The sequence below is a fragment of the Lotus japonicus genome, chromosome 4 (genome assembly GCF_012489685.1).
Source record: "Lotus japonicus ecotype B-129 chromosome 4, LjGifu_v1.2".
NCBI classification, from domain to species: Eukaryota; Viridiplantae; Streptophyta; class Magnoliopsida; order Fabales; family Fabaceae; genus Lotus; species Lotus japonicus.
Genome location: NC_080044.1, coordinates 23,615,338 through 23,634,916, shown reverse-complemented (window position 1 = coordinate 23,634,916; position 19,579 = coordinate 23,615,338). Strand labels below are relative to the sequence as shown.

At 33.9% G+C, this 19,579-nt stretch overlaps 3 protein-coding genes and 1 long non-coding RNA gene across 7 annotated transcripts; all 4 read right to left on the bottom strand.

Annotated features, from left to right (window-relative positions):
* Positions 1–4,551: 4,551 nt before the first annotated feature.
* LOC130715907 (uncharacterized) lies at positions 4,552–7,303 on the bottom strand. Of its 4 annotated transcripts, XR_009011810.1 has the most exons (4): positions 6,614–7,292; positions 5,802–5,915; positions 5,307–5,382; positions 4,552–4,860 (listed from the first exon to the last, which is right to left on the bottom strand). XR_009011810.1 is itself a non-coding variant. In XM_057566058.1 (3 exons), exons 1-3 carry the CDS (start codon positions 6,961–6,963, stop codon positions 4,813–4,815), a joined length of 540 nt encoding a protein of 179 aa, XP_057422041.1. In that variant the 5' UTR covers positions 6,964–7,303; the 3' UTR covers positions 4,552–4,812. The 4 variants fall into 4 exon arrangements, 2 of the variants coding, with proteins under 2 accessions (XP_057422041.1, XP_057422042.1); XR_009011809.1 differs by having other exon boundaries at positions 4,552–5,382; positions 6,614–7,285; XM_057566058.1 differs by lacking the exon at positions 5,307–5,382 and having other exon boundaries at positions 6,586–7,303.
* A 721-nt stretch (positions 7,304–8,024) lies between these two features.
* LOC130712115 (uncharacterized) lies at positions 8,025–8,894 on the bottom strand. The gene is made up of 3 exons (XR_009010856.1): positions 8,772–8,894; positions 8,373–8,555; positions 8,025–8,079 (listed from the first exon to the last, which is right to left on the bottom strand). It is a non-coding gene; the product is annotated as an uncharacterized LOC130712115 (long non-coding RNA).
* A 94-nt stretch (positions 8,895–8,988) lies between these two features.
* LOC130712506 (replication protein A 70 kDa DNA-binding subunit A-like) lies at positions 8,989–10,548 on the bottom strand. The gene is made up of 7 exons (XM_057562339.1): positions 10,399–10,548; positions 10,058–10,325; positions 9,874–9,970; positions 9,652–9,776; positions 9,466–9,550; positions 9,232–9,364; positions 8,989–9,147 (listed from the first exon to the last, which is right to left on the bottom strand). The coding sequence occupies exons 1-7, from the start codon at positions 10,546–10,548 to the stop codon at positions 8,989–8,991; spliced, it is 1,017 nt and encodes a 338-aa protein (XP_057418322.1).
* Positions 10,549–10,804: 256 nt separating this feature from the next.
* Positions 10,805–16,334, bottom strand: LOC130712505 (uncharacterized). The gene is made up of 5 exons (XM_057562338.1): positions 15,908–16,334; positions 14,875–15,319; positions 13,840–14,774; positions 12,670–13,749; positions 10,805–12,468 (listed from the first exon to the last, which is right to left on the bottom strand). The coding sequence occupies exons 1-5, from the start codon at positions 16,332–16,334 to the stop codon at positions 10,805–10,807; spliced, it is 4,551 nt and encodes a 1,516-aa protein (XP_057418321.1).
* Between the last annotated feature and the right edge of the window lie 3,245 nt (positions 16,335–19,579).

Sequence of the window (19,579 nt, the reverse complement as noted above, 5' to 3'; positions counted from 1 at the left end):
ATGTGTTGATTAAGAAAAATCAACTCGGTTATCGACCGATTGAAATCAACTAATGACCAACAAAATCAATCTTTTGACGAAGAGTTTGTTCCTCTATGGGTCCTAAGACATTTTAAAGATGTTTGATTGTAGTTTTTCAGTTTTTAAAATCTGTATTTAAAAAAAATTGAAACCTGTTTTTCAAGAAAAAACTGTTTGAATTAGATGTTTTCAGACATTAAAAAAAAATTGTAATATGAAAATTAAAACTGAAATACAATTTTTGTTTGGTAAATTATGTGGTGCCCAGAATTTTTTTTTGGTGTGGTACTCGCATTAAGTAATTTAATTGATTATTATAATGTTATTCAAGATAAATACTACATTTTTATATTTTACTTCACTTGGGCAATTAACTTTATCTCATAAAATTCATAATGAAAAATGGACGAGTGGTGGAAACGAATGATGGTAATGGAGATGCGCGTAAAATGATCATAATTGATGAATGAACAAAGCTCAGAAAACACAACTCGCATATCTCATGTCTCTAAGAATGGAATACTGCATAACTATAATAGAACAAAATCAAAATTTTAATCGATACATGAGTTTTTTTTATTGAACTAAGTCATTTTGAGTACCACACTTTAATTTGTCTTAAGGTACCACATCAAGCACCATTTTTTTAGCTGTTTTAGTATTTTAGTTTAGAAAACTGAAATAGATAACATTTTTCGAAAACAAACAAATTTTTCAATTTTTCAATTTTTAAAAAACTGAAAATAGTTTTAAAAAATGGTAATCACTATAGTCAAACGAGTTTAAAGTGATGTGATTCAAATGCAAAATTTATTACAAAAGTGATAATGTGATTTTTTTTATTTGATTACTTTTATTAGAACTTTTAGAAGTGTAACGAGGATCATGCATATTTTTGGAAGTGTGACTATAAGAATGAGTATTACGCATATCTTTTTAATTATATTGATATAATGATGAGGAAATTGACAACATTCACACCCCTCCTCAAAGAGATTAAAAAGAGACAGAAAAATCAGTGACGGATCCAGAAATTTGATGTTGTGAGGGCAATGTATATATATAAATTCGTAAAAAAAATTAATATATACTATTAGAAATGAGGACATTTTTTTACCAACGGAACACAAGTGAGTGCATTTTTTACCAAAGGGTCCATAAAAAAACACATTCTTTTACTACTCAAGTGATGGTATTTAGCAATGTAGAACACAAGTGATGACACTTTTTACTAAAGAGACTATCAAAAATCACATATTTTGACTACTCAATTTTTATTCTATTGATTTTTCTCAAAATTAAGTGATTGCACATGCCCTCATAACCTTCTACCTAGATCCGTCGTTGGAAAAAACCCCTAATGCCTAAGAGAAACAACCCAAAGTACACTGCCAACCCCGAAAGCCCACGCGGCAGAACTAGGAACACAGCAACCAACACCGGCAGATCAACCCAAAAAACCCCCCATCAAAGAGCAAGCCTAGACCGCAAGAGAGACAAAACCAAGAGGGGAAAACAAGAAAAATGGCAGCACACCAACACCTATGAAAACCAACCAGTTTTTGATGTGTAAGCTGTGTTAGTGTGATTTCTTTTTCCTTTGGAGAATTTAAGAGTTCCACTCTTTATGACCATAGATCTGTCCGTGGGCATTTGCAAGGAACACATTTTCACTTCTTCTGAAGTGATCGTATGCTAAATCGGTTGACTCTGATACTTTTACCTTGCCCTTGACTCTGAATATTTATGCGCTCTGATATTCACATATTATCTATGTCATAAATTCTCACTCTGAACTCTTTTATTATTTAGCTCAGAATCTAGATATTACTAATGTTCTCATTAAGTCTTAGATTCAGGGGGAGCTAAGCTCATAATCAAGCTGTGACTTGGATTCAGAATGAGCAACATAAACCATTCACCTCAGGATAAGTTTATCTCTATTCTCTAAACTCTGAGTGAATTCCGTTTATTGTTTAAGAATTGTTTTTAGTAATAATTTGTATGATATATTTTTATACTTGATTTAGATAAAGTTAAAATTAAGAGGCAATAAAGTTGAATCTTGCAAGTGGGGTTACACCTTTAGTGTAAAAGCTACTTTTGAGAGAAAAATGGTAAATATAGTGGAAATTATTTCGCGCATGGTGATAGAATCATAATAAAGTGATAAGAACTTCGTTTTAAAAAATCAATAAAGTAGCAGTAGTTTCAGACAAAGTAGCGCAGGGATCTGGTGCGCGTTGGATAATGCTTGTACTATTTGTGTCACTCCCTCGAGTGTGGATGCTCTTGATTGACCAAGATGTTAGTGCAATCGTTTCACCCTTACACGTGCTCCACCCACGCAATCACCCTCACCCTGAATATAACCCCACGCCAACGCCATGACACCTCACCCCTCACCAAGCCAACAATTTACTAACCCCCACTTACTCAATGTCTAAATTAATGAACCCTTATGCTTTGTTTGGTTGCATAGAGATGGAGAAGAGATTGAGGGAAGAGAGAGAGATAGGAGAGAGATGGAGTATGTATGGTTGTTTGGTTTGAAATTACTGTAGGTGAGAGAGAGATAGAGGGTGGGAAAAACCCACTTTTTAACCTCTTCGCAAAACGCGAAGAGATTCACGTGCAGGTGCTATTTTTTTTTTCCGATTTGAGTGAAGATAGTGGCGGTTCGAAACCGCCACTATTATTTATTTTTTCCTTTTCTTGGCCGTTAGTGGCGGTTCTAAACCGCCACTATCTGCATTGTTGACTTTTTCGTTTTAAAAAATGTTTTTTAATCAAAAGTGTTATTTTTTCTCTCTCTTCCACCTCATTATTTCTCATCTCTCTCTTCTTTATCTCTACCACACCAAACAACCTATAAATCCACTATATTTCTCACATATTTCTCTCTACTCAATTTCTCTCTTCTCTACTTTCTCTACTCTATCTCTCTCTTCTCTACCAAACAGAGCCTTATGGATCCTAGCGCTTACAAGCGTAACGCTCATTAGCTTCACGAGAAAAAGGCTGACGCTAAAACTTAATTGAAAAGAAAGACTAAAATTTACAACAAAAATATAAAGTTGGAGAACCAAGATCAAAATAAGAGAACAAAAAATGCAGTTAGTTCTAAAACAACAATAATACGTATATCATCATTCACCACCAAATAGTGCATACCTTCTGTCAAAAAAAAAAAAAATAGTGCATACCTTGACACATTTATTTTTTCAACAATGATATACTAGTGTTTTTACCCGTGCGCTGCACGACGAAGTTTACTACAATATTTGATACACAATAAATATTTTGATTATAGAAAATTTAATATACTAAAAATCAAAGAAGAATCATAATAAAGATGTAGATATTAAAAAAGCGGCACTCAATTATAATGTTCTGCACGTATACACCGATTTCACCAATATAAAGATTTCGAAAAAAGAAGAAGAATTAAGTGGCCAAGTTTTACAATTCTACGCATGTAGTGTATAAATAATTTTTGCCATGAAGATGCAATTACATATATTTGAATATATTAGGTTGGGGACTTACAAAATGAAACCAAAATACACACACATATATACTCATAAATTTATTTTAAAATTATGAACAGTGCACTTAAATTATTTGAAAATGAATTTTTCTATTAGGTTTAACATGAAAGTGTTTTCATGTAGAATATCCTCATTTGTGCATGGTGGATTTTTCTCATATATATTAATAATTTTTTTATTTTTGCAAGGCATAATTTTAGTATCAAATTTCCATAATTTTTATATATATTCACTCTTAAATTATTAAAAATAATAAATATAAACACTAAAGTGATTTATTGTAAACATTGGTTATTGTGTTATATTTTTGAATAACTAATTTTAATCTAATCATATTCATTTAGATATTTATAAGATATTTTATTCTTGTGTAACATATTTTTACTTAACATTAGTTCTAATAGTATAAATTTATCATAAATTTATTTATAATTTTATATAATTAGTTATTATTAAAAAATAATAACTTTGAAATGCTTATTTCTTCTAAAAATAAAAATCTGAATAAACTGATTGATCAATGTTCATTCCCGTGCTTTGAACAAAAATAGAAATATTTTGAATTTCGAATTTAAAATTTCTAAAGGGAGAAGACGAAAGAACATACTAATGTAAATTTAATAAGATAGACAGTGGGAGAGTGTTGGTGAGAGAAGAGAAGAGAGACTAAGACTGAATAAAATAATGAAAAATATTAGAAAGGTGACAGGTAATAAGGAGACTAAAGTTAATAACTTGATATATAATTTAATGTTAATGAGCATTTGTAATTCTTAGCTAGAACTGATAACTGTGAAATTAATTCAGCTGTCATAAGGAGACTCAAATTTTTGGTACTTGATTTTCAGTCTGATTAAAGCTATTTAAAAACGAAGTTAATGCTCAGGCGTAATGATATTAATCAAGACATAGAATAATGGGGTAGAATACTAATAGTGAGAGTTGTAATTATAGATTGATAGCAAAAGAGATGAAAACATGTATCAAAGACCCTGTATGGCTAATTTCATTGAAAAAGATTCATGTAGAGACGACACTGATTACATTGGTTCTCAAAGAAATGACCGAATTTAAATGATCCTACATTTTCATTGTAAAAAAAGAAAAAAAAAATACAACAATGGGTTATCTACCTCCTTCAATTTAATAACTAACTACTCTGAATCTAATATTTCAAATACTTCAAGTCTTTCCAACATTGCCATGAAAGTTCATAGTCTTGAAGTCATTCTCTGATTCATCAAGGCACATATGATTCTCTGTTAAAGCATTCATCATGGCAACAAACCTAAAAAAGCAATGAAAAGCAGCAGGTAAGCACCCCCCCTTTTAGTGATGATCTAAACAAAGCTACATTTCCAAAATATAAAATTACACACATCACTTAATTAAATTATGAAACCATAATCAATTGCCCAAATCAAAATAAAACGAAACTGGAACAAAACAAAAAATTATTCAAACAAAATACCTATTAGATAATGTCCATTCATGTAAAGAAAATAATTGTTGCAACTAAATTAAGTTGTAGTAAGCAAAAGCCATGACAGCAGATGCAGAATTGCAGATTGAGTACAATAAATACAATATCCAATAATCTTCAACTATTGAGATAGTAAAGCAAAATAAAAGAGATGATATGTAAGTAAAAATTCAATTTAAAACTTTCCAGTATAGATGCTCTTCTAAGAATCATTCCCATTGATTATGCATTAACAATATAAGTAACAAAACCTAAAAAAAGTATCAGACGTTGCATCAATGATAAGCCTAACAAATCTGCTTTCTCTGTCTACTCCTGTTCTGATCTCTGAAAAAGAAAAACAAAAATGGTTGAGAGAAGAAAACAAATATCTGATAAAGAGAGATTCGAATAGAGCAAATTATGAGCAGAATCTATAGCAATATTACCCAGCAGAAAATTATTACAAAATATGAAATCAAATGATTCTGTTTCAAAGCAGAAACATATATGTAAATTGAATTTCTGAAATAAGAAGCACATGCTATGTTTAAATCCAGAACTATGAAGTATATCTAATCAATATTTGGATTAGATTATGGTCTCATAATCAATGAATTTATTATCGAAAATTCAGTTAAAGTCAGTTACACCTGTTGATATGTTAATTATATGACTAAATCAGTACGCTTTACAGGATCAACACAATAATCTATTACAGAAATGAACAGTAAATTGTCATATATAAATCGTTCAAAGCAATGTACCTCCAACATCCTAGTGTGAATAGCTGAAACCATGAATGGATTAACTGGAAGAAATACTGCAGATGCTACCATCAGCAACTTTGGGTTTTCATTTCTGAGGGCCCTTGAAAGACACTGCAGAATGATTTTATATTCAAAGATGTTGTCAAGGTGATTTATTTACAGAAGGACCTAGAGTAACATCAAGCTAGGAAATAAAGAAAGATGTAACTTTTCTTAAAGATGAGACACTTGTCTTACATCACTGCAGCATATAAAGAAAAAAGAGAAAAGAAAGGTTTTCCCTTCAACTTCACAGTGTCACTGGCCTCTCAACCCAAGACTCATGTTGTAATAACTTGTTTTCATTTTAGCTTCAATTTCTTAGAGCAATTAAAAAGCAAGAATAAGAAAAAATAAATCTACAGTGGAAAAAGGTTATTCCCTTCAAATCTACAGTGAAAAAAAAGAGAGTTAATCAAGTGGCATTCAATGATAAAGAGCAAATTAGGATTATCTTAAACATCTCATACAATACCTATGGCATGACTCAAGATAATACCGGATTGGTCAAATGGATATGCATGTATTTGGCACATTTGGCCAAAAAGAACATTGTAGCACGACAGCGAAAGTTAAGCTCAAGAAACAATAACTCAAAAAATGCACCACATAATTTATTCATTTCAGAAAATTACTTCTACCCATATTATCATCATAGTGACCCAAAGAAATCATTTTTCTCCATGAATGTCTACACACACATTCAAGTTTTATTGAATCTTAAGAGACATTGAAGACATACGTTTGTAAAGGAATGAGTGATTATAAACCTGAGGGAATCCAAATGCAAAGAGATGAAGTAGATGCTTTGGAAACTTCTCCCCCAAATAAGCTTTTGCTGAACCCCTTCCATTTTAATTATTGCACTGCACAATTTATCATGTTTTCCTTCATCGCCTATGGTGGCGAAGGCTTCTAGTACTTTGTAATTGTAGGATTTGAGGTTGATTATCGAGAATGGAGCGTGCTTGCGATTGAGCGTTGAGGTCGTTGGTTTGAGACGGGTTCGAGGAAGAGAAATTGGGGGAAGAAGATGGATATTTATACCTGGGTTAAGTTTGGGGCAACGCCAACAACCAAGGTTGTAGGAGAGGGACGAAGCTGTCGATGGGGGGGACATGGTAGAAGGGTTTTGATATGGAGATGAGAGGAGATAACTGGATTTAAAATTTGTAAAATAGAGTTCTGACCGTGAAGCAGAAGGAAAAAAAATAGAGGAAGAACAAGACTTGAAAACATGATATTAAAGAGAGTGAGAGAATTTGCTTATCAGTAAGTAGGTGAGGAGATGCATTGGGAAATTTGAAATTTGAAAAGTACTTAGCTGTAAAACACCAAGTGAGTGAATCAAGGAGCTTGTTGAGGAAGGATTTGTAGTAAATGGGAAAAGTGGGCGGTTGATGGGGGCTGAATTAGTGAGGGAAGATAGTGGGAGAGAGAAAACATGAGGAAAAGGAAAGAAATCAAATGACGGAATTAATGAGGGAGATAGTGGGAGAGAGAGTAGGGAGGATGAATGAAGTAAAATATAATAAAATAATGAGAGGGAATAAAATATTACTGTTTATTTAGGTTTGGGGAATAAAATATTCCCAAATATTTGAGTGATTTTACGAGAATAAAATATAAGTACTAGTATGTAGCCCGTGCAATGCACGGGTAATTTCTTTATATTATTTTTATTTTAGTAATTTTTAAGTGATTTTACGAGAATAATAAATATTTAAAACCTGTCATAATATTTAGGAATGTATTTTAGTCACATCTCGAAGTTAAAAAAAATGGTAGAAGTAAAATCAAAATAGACACATGAATAATATTAAAATTGGTCATCCGAGTTTACTTAATACCAAACCAAACAATGTAATGAACTCTTTAAAACACAAGTTCTTATTTCACTTCTCTATCTTAACACGTTTTATCTCCTTAGTTGAGGAAGCTTGTGCTGGAGAGTTTTCCGCTATGTCAGAATAATCAAGATTTTGATGTGACATTCTTTTCATAGGAGTAACATTCTGTTGAGAATATGATTCAAGTTCATTTTCACTTGTAATAGAAATGTCACCCTGCAAGTACAAACCACATATTGTCAGTGTTTTTTTTTCAAATAATTATTATTCTGAAATGAAGTATATATGTTCAATCAATGAAAAAAAAAACTTACAGTATCATCAGATTTAGGCTTTTGAATAGATAGCTCACTATTTGCATCAATACTACCAATTTGCAACGAATCCTAAAAAAGAAAACCACATGTAAGGAGTAGAAGGCTATAAAATGACAGTTAGCGTTAATAATAACATTTAAGATAATATTTGGGTTGACTAAATTCGATTTCTATTTAGATGTTAGCCTTTATACAATGATCCTTGACATTGACCTTTTGAAGTAAGTCTGAGTTCTAAATTTTTCAGTTTTTCATTTGGTGTATATTAGTTTAATTGGAATTGAGTTTACATGTTCTAATTAAAATAATAATAACATTTAAGGACATTAAAAAAAGAATAACATGAAAGGACTAAGACATACCTGTACTGTGTCATCATTTGAGGTAAAAAGTTTGATCATATCAGGAGCATCAGTCACTGTGTACACAGAATAACTCTTCGCATATTTTCCATTCTTACTATCATCAGTTTTTATCTTGAATATGAAAGTTTTCCCAACAAAAATATCCAATGCAACAGGAGGCATACCCGGCAACTCATCAGCCTACATAAAACAAAACAATTCAGCATACAGAATTCTGGTTACCGTTACACATATTTTTAGCAACACTCATTGTTATACACAATGGAAAAAGGACCACAACAGTGTGTCCATTAAAAAGGTAGAACACACAATACACTCAAATCATAAAGTTCATGAATTGTAAACTTAATAAATCATAAGAACACAATAATATAAAACTAATTCATGATCTTAAACCTCATCTGCTTCCTTTTGAACAATTGCAGCTGACTTTTTGATCCACAAAGAAGCTTCTCGGTCCCATATCACAAATTCAGCACTATCGGTATCATCTCGCACATCAACTTGGACACGATACCTATTGTTTTTCAAGTGAATTAATTTGCAACTTTACAATATGGAATGTTGAATTAAGGAACATATAATCTGTTATTTTATTTGAAAATGAGTATTCTCACCTTGGAACGGCAAAAACAGTTCCTTTGCAGTTTTTACACTTGGCAATATTATTCTCATAGTCAATTTTCTTGGTGCATTTAGAGCACCCTGAATATGACCAGCCATAATTTGTCACCAGTTTATGAACTGTTCCTAGAACATTCCAAGTTCCAACCTATGACAATATTGAATTTATCACAATTACTTTAAACACAAGATGAAATATGTTAAATTTTAGATATCAAAAAAGCTGTTAAACCTCTCTTGTTGTTTTAAGATCTGCAATGGTCTTTCTATTAGTTAGGCTCAACCAATCTTCTTCAGGTGTTTGTTTAGAGCTTGCAGAAAGTTGTGTGGATTTAAGAGATAGAGCCCCATCTACAGGATATGTTCTATAATGAAGAAAAATGAGACAAATATTTTAACATGTAATGATGCATCTTTAAGATTAAATAAACTGAAAAACTTAAGGAAAATAATGTAGGTCAAGTACCTATTTTTCAACTCCTTCGCTTCCTCCCAATCAGGATTTATGTACAACTTAGTTCCGTACATGGAGTTGGATAACTCAAGGTTCCCTGCATAGCAATAGAGTATACATATTTTATCTTTAAACTTGGAAAATAATTGGAAAAAAATATATAACAATGTAGGCATAAGTACTTAGCAACAAACTCACCCTTCACATCTCGTATGATAGCGAGATGTAATGCAATAACCAAGCAATTATCTACACTTTTATCCAACTCTGAACATATATCTTCAGCATATCTCCCCCATAATGTGCAATTCATTCTAGATTTTCTGTGTCATGGCATATGCATTAAACAAAAGAATATTTAGTAAAATACAAACTATCATCTAAAAAATGAACATGAACACACTTCTTTTTAGAATTTACCTTTCATCTTCTAATTCAACTTCTATCTTTCTTGTTGGATTTCCACTTCGATGAACATACTTATCATTGTTAATATTCACCACTCTTGCAATGATGTCTATCAAGGAAAACATCAATGTTAATATTAGATATACATATATTAAATTACAGCGTAATTGAAAGTGAATTGAGAGGTTTACAGTACCTATAATCCAGTCTCTATTAATGGCTCCACTCCCAATATCGGTGAATGAAGCCCAATCGAATTTACTCTTGGGAATCTTTTCAGAGTTGACTTCCTTCATGGCTGTGGTATTCTGGAAAAACAGTCTGAAGTTGTGTCTAGTAACCTTATATCTTCCATTGTTCTTCGAAACTGTCAGGTTTCCAATCAGGTAACAATTTCCTTCAATGATGCTTGACCGATACTTGTTAATGTGTGAGTCATTAGCAGTTGCTTGAATTTTATCTCCCTGATTAAAGTTAATACCAGCTGAGTTAGTGCACAAAAATAGGATAAAGATAGATTAAAAATTAAATATAAACCTCTTCATCAATGAGCAGCATCTCGAGAGATTGGACTTCAGCATTATTTTCGAACTTCATGACTTCCCAAAGACTCATTACTCTGACTTGTAGCTTCAAAGTTGATATACTATCATTTATTTCCGAGATCATGTTCACCCTACGTGCCATGGTAATATCTGCAAAATCACAATTAGAACAAAAAAAACACAACGATAACAACAACTACATAACAATGTCATCTCAATCATATAAATTTTTTGAGCTTTAAAACTGAATTTATTAATTGAAGTCATATAAGGGAACACGTAATTTTCCCTACAATCAGAAGTGCATAAATGCATAAATATGACTAATAAGTGAATTCTAATCACGACTCAATGCTTTCTATAGAAAAGTTTACATTGGACTTGAAAAAAATAGATATCTAATGGACATTCTGGAATACTTCTTTCCATACAACATTGGTTGTCTTGCTGGATACTTCACCATCTTTATCGTGAGCTAATATCTTCAATCCCTTTCTGCTCTTTACTCGCGATACAGCAACATATAATTGTCCATGAATGAAAGGAGGTTTTGGAAGATATAACCCAACGTTATTCAATGATTGACCTTGACTTTTATTTATGGTCATTGCATAACACACGGCGATAGGAAATTGCCTTCTTTGAAGTTTAAATGGCCATTTGCTTTGGGACGGAACCATCAACATTCTAGTAATCCAGTGCTTTTTACCACTATATGCTCCTGTAATCACCTTGGCTTCAATAACAGTATCATACATCTGAGTCACTATTAACCTAGTCCCATTACAAAGACCTTGTGTCTGGTCTATATTTCTAAGTAACATGATAGGGACTCCTTCTTTGAGCTTCAACTCGTGATTTGGCAGTCCAGAGCTCTCCAAGCCATTTAAAAATTCAGACTGATTCAAATGTTGCAATGTATGATGTTGTCTTTGAGTAGGGCAAATTCTGTTTGCACTGTAATAAATTCTTTCTTCACCAGGAATCAAAGACAACATGTAATCATTGATCTTCCTCACAATGCGCAACGTAGGACAAAGGATAGCCCTATCTTCCAAATATTCCTTATCCTTGTAATATCTCATCAAGTCAGGATATGTGCTCTCAACAATAGCATGAATAGGGTCATCATAATTGTCTATCATCAAATCTTTTGGGATGTCAATTTCAGCTTCACCATGATTAGGACCACCAGCTAGACCATCACCTATCTTTAGGATCCACTCGCCAAATTCTCTTAACTGATCAACATCCTGCCCCATGGTGCTTGATTTCAATCTCATGTTCTTTGTTAGGGACAAAACATGACAACTATCCCATATGTAGGATGAATTAATTGTTGCAAAAATAACTTCGGAGCGCCCCCCTCCCGGGATAACCGGGAGAATTTGCCGAAAATCTCCACCAAACACAATAGTTTTTCCACCAAATACTTCGTTCAGACTATTCGAGTTGGAACTACTCATAATATCACGAAGAGACCTATCAAATGCTTCAAAGTAGTACTTATGCGTCATAGGAGCTTCATCCCAAATTATCAATTTAGCCACAATCATTAACTCAGCTAAGTCTGACCCTTGTTTGATTTTACATGTCGAATGTTGATCCACATCTATGGGAATGCCAAATCTTGAATGTGCAGTCTTTCCACCTGGGAGAAGGATCGCTGCAATTCCGCTAGAAGCCACAGTAAGAACAATATCACCTCTAGCACGCAAAGCAGTGGTGAGTGTTCTCCATACAAATGTCTTTCCGGTTCCTCCATAACCATTAAGGAAAAAAACACCACCCTTGTTTCCATCTACAACTTCCATGATTTTACTATAAGCTTTCATTTGCTCATCCGTGAGAGAAGAAATTAGACCTTGTAAATCAGATCTAAGCACTTTTACATCGTAACTCATTTCATTATGAATAAGAATATTCTCTTCCTCACGAACAAAGATTTCATCAGGACATGGCATTCCATGAAAATCTGCCAAACTTCTACTATGACCCTTGAGTATCTTTTCAATTTCCAATAAAGTCTTGGCACGTAGTTGTTCAACACTCAGTTCCAAACCTGTAATTTAAATAATAGAGTAATGACTTAAAACGTATCTTCAAATAATGAAGGTATTAAGCTTAATCTGAAAGTATAGAATGATACCTGGAAAATTTAAAACTTATCGTTCCCTTCTTAAAATTCCTTCAGAAAGATATTCCCATGTTTCGTTCCAAACATTGCACGGCATTGTCAAGCTATTTGCAATTAACATCTCACAAAACAATAACCTTAGACGATGTCCTGAGGATGTAAAAGAAGCATCTTTGATTGCTCGAACATATTGTCCATCATCTTCTAGAAATCCCAATTTGGCACATGCATCTCTATATGTTTCATGAACTACATTATCAATTGTTCGAATATCTGCAAAATTCTGAGGCCCTTTTACAACATTGAGCAATATTCTCATGTAAAAAAGCTCTCCACATGTAGGCTTTACATAATGCATTCTGCCAATGCTTCTACCGGACTTCCTTGGCTCCCATTTATTTGCCTTTTTATTAAGGACAAACATAGACGGAAATTCAGCATATGTTAGATTTTTCGCTTCAGGATACTTTTTATTTGCTTCTAGCCATGCGGTAAACATTGTTCCCTTAGATCCAGCTTTGTCTAAGACAACATCAAGAGGCTCATCATCCTCATATAACACACTTTGTTCACCAGGGAGATGAAATGATAATCTCTCAACAGTCGGCTCCCTATGCACAATCTCGAAGCCAAAAGTCCTCCAAACTGATTCACACGGTGATAAGTAACGACAATCATAATACATTTTGATCTCATCTACTTCCTTGTTCTTGTCATGTATCCCAGCTATAATACGGTCATGGCCCTTGCTTATGTACTTGAAAAGATACTTTATAGACCCTGATTGATTACACCATTCCACATTTATATGTGAGTCATATTTCAGCAACAATGTGGGATTATAAGGAACCACATATCGATTATCCAACTCTATGTTTCCTTTTTTGACGGTTCTCCCATCATTACGTCTTCTATACACCGGAAATCCTTCTTCATCAAGTGTAGTGCTTTCCACATAAGGCTTTGGAAAAAATTTGGAGCACTTCCCATCTTTCATGCATGGAGATTTTACATTATCTGAGCCACAAGGACCATGCATCATGGATGTCTTCACTCTTTCATAAAGTAGCGGTTGTTGATTGGGATCTGGTATTTCCGCACTAATTATTTTGTCAATATGAGAATGATTTGGAGACTTATTCCGAAGAAATAACAATATATGCGCGTGAGGGAGACCTCTCTTCTGAAATTCAATGGTATACACAACTGAAAGAAAATGAATGACAACATATTAGTCTGTAATTTAGTGAGTACCCAAACCATTTTGATATATTATAATGATGAGAGTTGACTTACCGGCAATCACGTCACCAAACAAAGTTCCGCTCTTTAATTCTTCCATTAGTTGTTGTAACTTTATTTTGAATACCCTAGTTACAACGTCAGGGCGATCTTCTGGCCTCAATCTTTTCTTCGTCAAGAATCTGTTAATCTCAACCCAGTTCTGGTTGCACGTAAAAGTTATGAATAAATCTGGATAGCCCAGCTTATGACAAATAGCCATTGCATCATAATAATGTTGATTCATATATCTCCTACCACCAATAAATGAAGATGGAAGCAAGATCCGGGTTCCAGAAGATGATGATTCAGTGATGCCATGATCAACAGCAGAGTTAACATCTTTATATGAACCAGCCCTAAATTTTTTTTGATTCCTTCTGTAGTAACACATTCTATGAGCCTCAATCATTGTGTAACCATCAACAATAAATTGTTGGAATAATTTTCCTACATGTAAAAGGGTTTCAGGTTCATTCTCCCTCGTTTGTAGTCTAAAAGCAAAAAACTCCCTTATAGTAACAGTGTTGTAGGCAGGTTTGGATATCCATTCTTCAAGATCAAGACCTCTATGTAAAACACCACTTCGATAACCATCCTCTCCATAAGCAAACAACAATGGGTACTGCAATGGAAGGTAGGCTGGATGAAGCTCACTAACAAACTTTAGTCTTCCATTTTTTTTCTGAACCACTATGTCTCTTCTATTAAAAGAAGTATCAAAATCTCCAACAATAAGGGCAGCTACCTCTGAAACAGTAGGCATATTGTAGGTTCTCCCATCAGATTGCCTGTCAAAGATTAACTTCAAGCTGAAATTTTCATCTTCATGTACATCAAAAACATCTCTTGCCATCCGAAATGCTTCAGCCCAAACATTATCCTTGTCAAGCATATCTTTCAACATTTGAATTATGTTGGAGTGCAACATAAATTCAGAGTCACTTGTCCTATAAATTATTAAAAAAGAGATGTTTCAAATGAATAAATAGGTTGAACTATATAGAATAGTGAAGTTGTATTTGAATATGCTATACATTTATATGATACCTGAATAATGCTCGTCTATTCTCAACTTCATTGGCTGTATCATATATGTATAATTGTGCAAATTTTGGACGATGACCTTCTGGAGGAGTTAGATCACCAATACTATGATAATTTTGGCCAGAAATTTTAAACACACGTGGACCACGACCGGTATTGACTTCCCTATCCACTTTAGCACCCATAGATGTGAAGTTGAAGGCTGCATTGTAAGCCCTGATATTTTCTCTGAAATGCTTACTCTGTTCCGTATCCTTATCAAAAAGAAGGTGACGCAATGTTAGTGGAGGATCCAACATAAGAGGCAATTGTACTTTTCCAGATGAGCAACATAGGCTGAATTCAGGCTCATCAGGTCTTTTTGCTTTAACAGTCCTTTCGTCATACCACATTAATGCTCCACAATATTCACACTTCCACGTAGGATCCCCTATATCCAAGTACTCAACTACAACAAATATGTGAAATTAGTAAAGAAGGGCACGACTAATATATATGAAGAAACTTCCTAAAAGATATGAACGTGATTGATACCTAAGGGAGGCAGCCCATTTCTCTTCCTCCATAAGATCACTCTTCTTCTTAGCCTTGCTTGCTTTTGCTCATTGTGTCTCATGTTGGCTTCATTGACATGTATTGAATCGGTTTGACTTGTCTCCATCGGCTGAGGTCGATTATTATGAATCCCAAAAGGGGTAGGTTGCTCTGCAATATTGGTTTGAGTTATAAATATTTATATTTAGCATGGTAAAATCTTTGTAATGCTAAATAATTAAGAAGATTTCTTACCCATTGTCGAATGATCTATTAGAAGGGTAGAATGGGAGACATTGGTGCTGGGAGATCCCATTTGTCGTTCTCGTCTTTTTTGGGATACTAATATTTTTCTTCTCAGTCGTGCCTCCCTATGTTTTTGTTGATTGTTATCCAAAGTAGTAGATTGCTCTGCAAGATTGGTGTCATGATATATTTTAAATATTTATCATGTACCTTATATTACTCATGTCCAATAACAAAAAATAGTTCATACTCATACCTCTAGACATATGACCATTTAGAGGTGTAGATTGAGTCAAATTTGAGACATGAGATTGGGTAGATTCCATGAACTCCAGAACAGGACTTGCAGCATCATCAAATGAGGACATTAAGTTTACAACACAATCATTGATGGCTCTACCATATATGTTCTCTTTGCCAACAAAGTTTCTCCCTACTATTGTACTCCCTTGCGCGTCTAGTGATCTTTTGCCATATCCGTTGTAGTCCTTATCACATGAAAAGCTAGTTTGAAGAATATTACTTTGTGAACCACTACATGGTGTAAGAACTTTATGTGCCTTATTTGGTCTTCTCTCGGCAAGTACCAATCTCCTTTTAAGCCTTCTAATTTTAGCACTCTCTTGTTCGGCAATATCGTGATGAGTTTTGTCATGTGATCCGTTTCCACTGCTAAAACTCATGGCTGTGTAGATATCCATAAATCATCATTTTTATAATGACACTCATTGATCATCATTTGATGGTTAACCATTAGGTACTTAAGTAAAGTTATATAATAGGTTAGTATTTCTAAAAAGTCAATATTGAAATTGCACGAACTCTATAGTAGAGTTCATGGGTATTACAACTAAACTTACTAAAAATTACAAAGATGAATATCATCAAGTTATAACATATTTGAGATAAATTTTCGAAATAAATATGGTATAAAAATTAGGAAGTAGTATCCATGCATTACTATAAGCATAGCTGGTTCCTCATGCAATAAGTGATAGTAAGAACAATAAATTTCACATCTTCTTTTATACATCAAAGCACTAAACAAATTGTGTAAAACTGTTAAAAAATATAAAAAAGATAATTAGCATAATGTATACTATATAGTTTTTCTTTAGGCCCCTTTTTTGTTTCGTTTGCAAAACATACAAATAGACATAGAAAGCAGGCACTTAAAACAATAGCAAGAAATGGAGAATATCATATTTGTCAAATCAAGTAAATATTTCAAGGGAATAGAGATAATGAATGGAGCTTACTCGGTTGAAGTCAACTCCACTCTATGAGCTTTTCTCTACGTCGCAGATAACAAAGAACGCAGCAAGCTTTTCTCTGTGCTACAACAAACAAAGCGAGGTAACCCATATTATAAAAGATATTAAAATTATGGATTGATGAGAACCAGAAAAAAGAAAATTCAGTTATAAAGATGATTTTGGCAAACATGACTTCTTAAAGTAAAAAAAGAAAAAGACATGCTTTGCTTGTAAAGAAGTGAATAAATATAAACAAAAGACATGTTTTCCTGATAAAGAAGAGAATAAATATGGCAAAGATTTACTTTGATTGTAAAGAAGAGAAAATTAATAAGCCACATTCAGCACTAAAAAGTATACACAGTTTGGGTTATAGTTCTGGTTATCACACTGATATGATGCCTTGGAGAAGGAAGCACTACATATTTCATTCAAATTATATTGCTTGTTTCGACTAACAGTAAAATTAACTTACATGTGTTGGACCAGATTTGTAAGTCTGCAAAATAGAATGTGCTTCTCAATTAAAATTGGCCAAGCAAATGAAAATTTAAACACTAAAGAATGAACCATACAAAAGTAACATTGAACTCTAAAGTAAAACTGGTGCTCACTGAGTCTCTTCAAAAGTAATATTGGTGCTGAACCTTAAAACTACTTATTATTATAACCAGCCTGCAATTTTGGGAAGTTAGGTCCTTTACAACACAGCCTTCAAGTTTGGAACTTTATAACACAGTAAAGCTTGGCAAAAGGTAAAACCCATAAACATTGAACTCTAAAGTAAAACTGGTGCTCACTGAGTCTCTTCAAAAGTAATATTGGTGCTGAACCTTAAAACTACTTATTATTATAACCAGCCTGCAATTTTGGGAAGTTAGGTCCTTTACAACACAGCCTTCAAGTTTGGAACTTTATAACACAGTAAAGCTTGGCAAACAGGTAAAACCCATAAATCCCCCTCAAACTTGGCATTGATATTCAGGTCATATAAGCAAATAAGCAAATAAAAAGCATGCATAAAGAACTAAACCACAATGCTTAGGCTACCTTGTTATATGGAACCTCAAGGAAGAATCTGATGTTGAAAAGGGCCTCCCCTCCAACTTGTCAAATCTGTACATGAAAGAAATTTGAATGGGAATTTGAAACCATAAAGATAATAGCTGATATCTTCTGCAAAAATAACAATTGGAAAAACACTTTCATACCTATGTGATGAAGAACTGCAGAATGATAGTAGGTAGCGGTAACCTAAGCAGATGAATTTGATACCCGTAAGTTTCGGCAGCGATAACCCTACGCACATGAATTTGAAAGCCGTAAATTTCTCCCAAAAAAAACACCAATTTTTTGTAGAGAGCGCTGTTTTTGGAAAATTGAAATTGAAATTGAAATTCAATTTCAAATCCATAATATGTGATTTTGGAGCAGATGTGAGGAGTGAGGAATAACAGATTTAGAAGGGAGAAATTTCAGGAGAGGAAGAGGAGTGAATGTCGAAAGTGAGAAGTGGACATAAGTGAAGCAGTTTTGTGCGCGTGAGGAACACGACTTAACAGTTGAAGAGAGAGAGTATATATTTTTGTGGAAAAGATGACGTGGAAATTTGTGGAGGAAGGTGTGGGTTTTGAGTGCCTCACTTTCCAGAGTGAGGTCTCAAAATTATTAGATAACAGGGTGGATTGATGATGATTGATGATGATACGAACCTCATTTTTTAAACATTTCATTTCCACATATTTTTGTTTTTATCTCTCTCCTCTTATCATCTATTACATTTCATACTTTATCTCTCTTACTGTTCACGAATGAACTTTCGGTTAGTAGACCGGTGAAAACGACTAAGTATATTGCTCAAGTGAGAAAAAGATCATCTTGATACATACAGAAGACCTCCTTTTATAGTGGGTGAGTCTCTAACCCTAGCTCTCATTCCTATTACATAGTCCATTGACCAAAACGGATGGATCGCGCTTTTCAGGGTGGGCTTCTTGACTTTCCCGTCGGTCATGCAGTGATTGCGAGTCTTCCGTGCTGTGATTGTGAGTCTTCCGTAATGTGATTGTGAGTCATCCGTAATCGAGGTTGTGAGTCATCCGTAATCGAGGTTGTGAGTCATCCGTAATCGAGGTTGTGAGTCATCCGTAGTTCAGGTTATGAGTCATCCGTAATTGAGGGGACCTGACTGTAGCATTGACTATGTCGTCATTCGCGGTTGAGTGAGTCTTTGGTCTAGTCAAAGCATCATGCCCGTGTTGCCCTACGGTATTTTTGGATGGATGGGCCTCTTGGAGTAACAATACCGGCTCGGTGTCAATGTTATGTCCGCGCAGCCCAGCCTTGAGACGACCCGGATGTGTCCCCTGAAATGGTCTGTCCAGCCTAATAATGGTGTCTCATCCGGTCCAAATCACGGAACGGTCCACTTACTTTTTATTTTCTTCATATTTTTTTCCTCATTCCACCTCTTTTTGAGGTGTGTAACTAACATTTTCCTTTTTTTTTTCCTTCCTTTACCTCTCTTTTATTCATATCACATATCATATCTATCCGTGTCTCTTCCCCTCTCTAGTATCTAGTAGACTACACCAATCTTTATTGATTGTAAAATTGATGGAGTGAAAGAAAAACTCAATATTTAAAGACATCATTTTGATACTACAAATTAC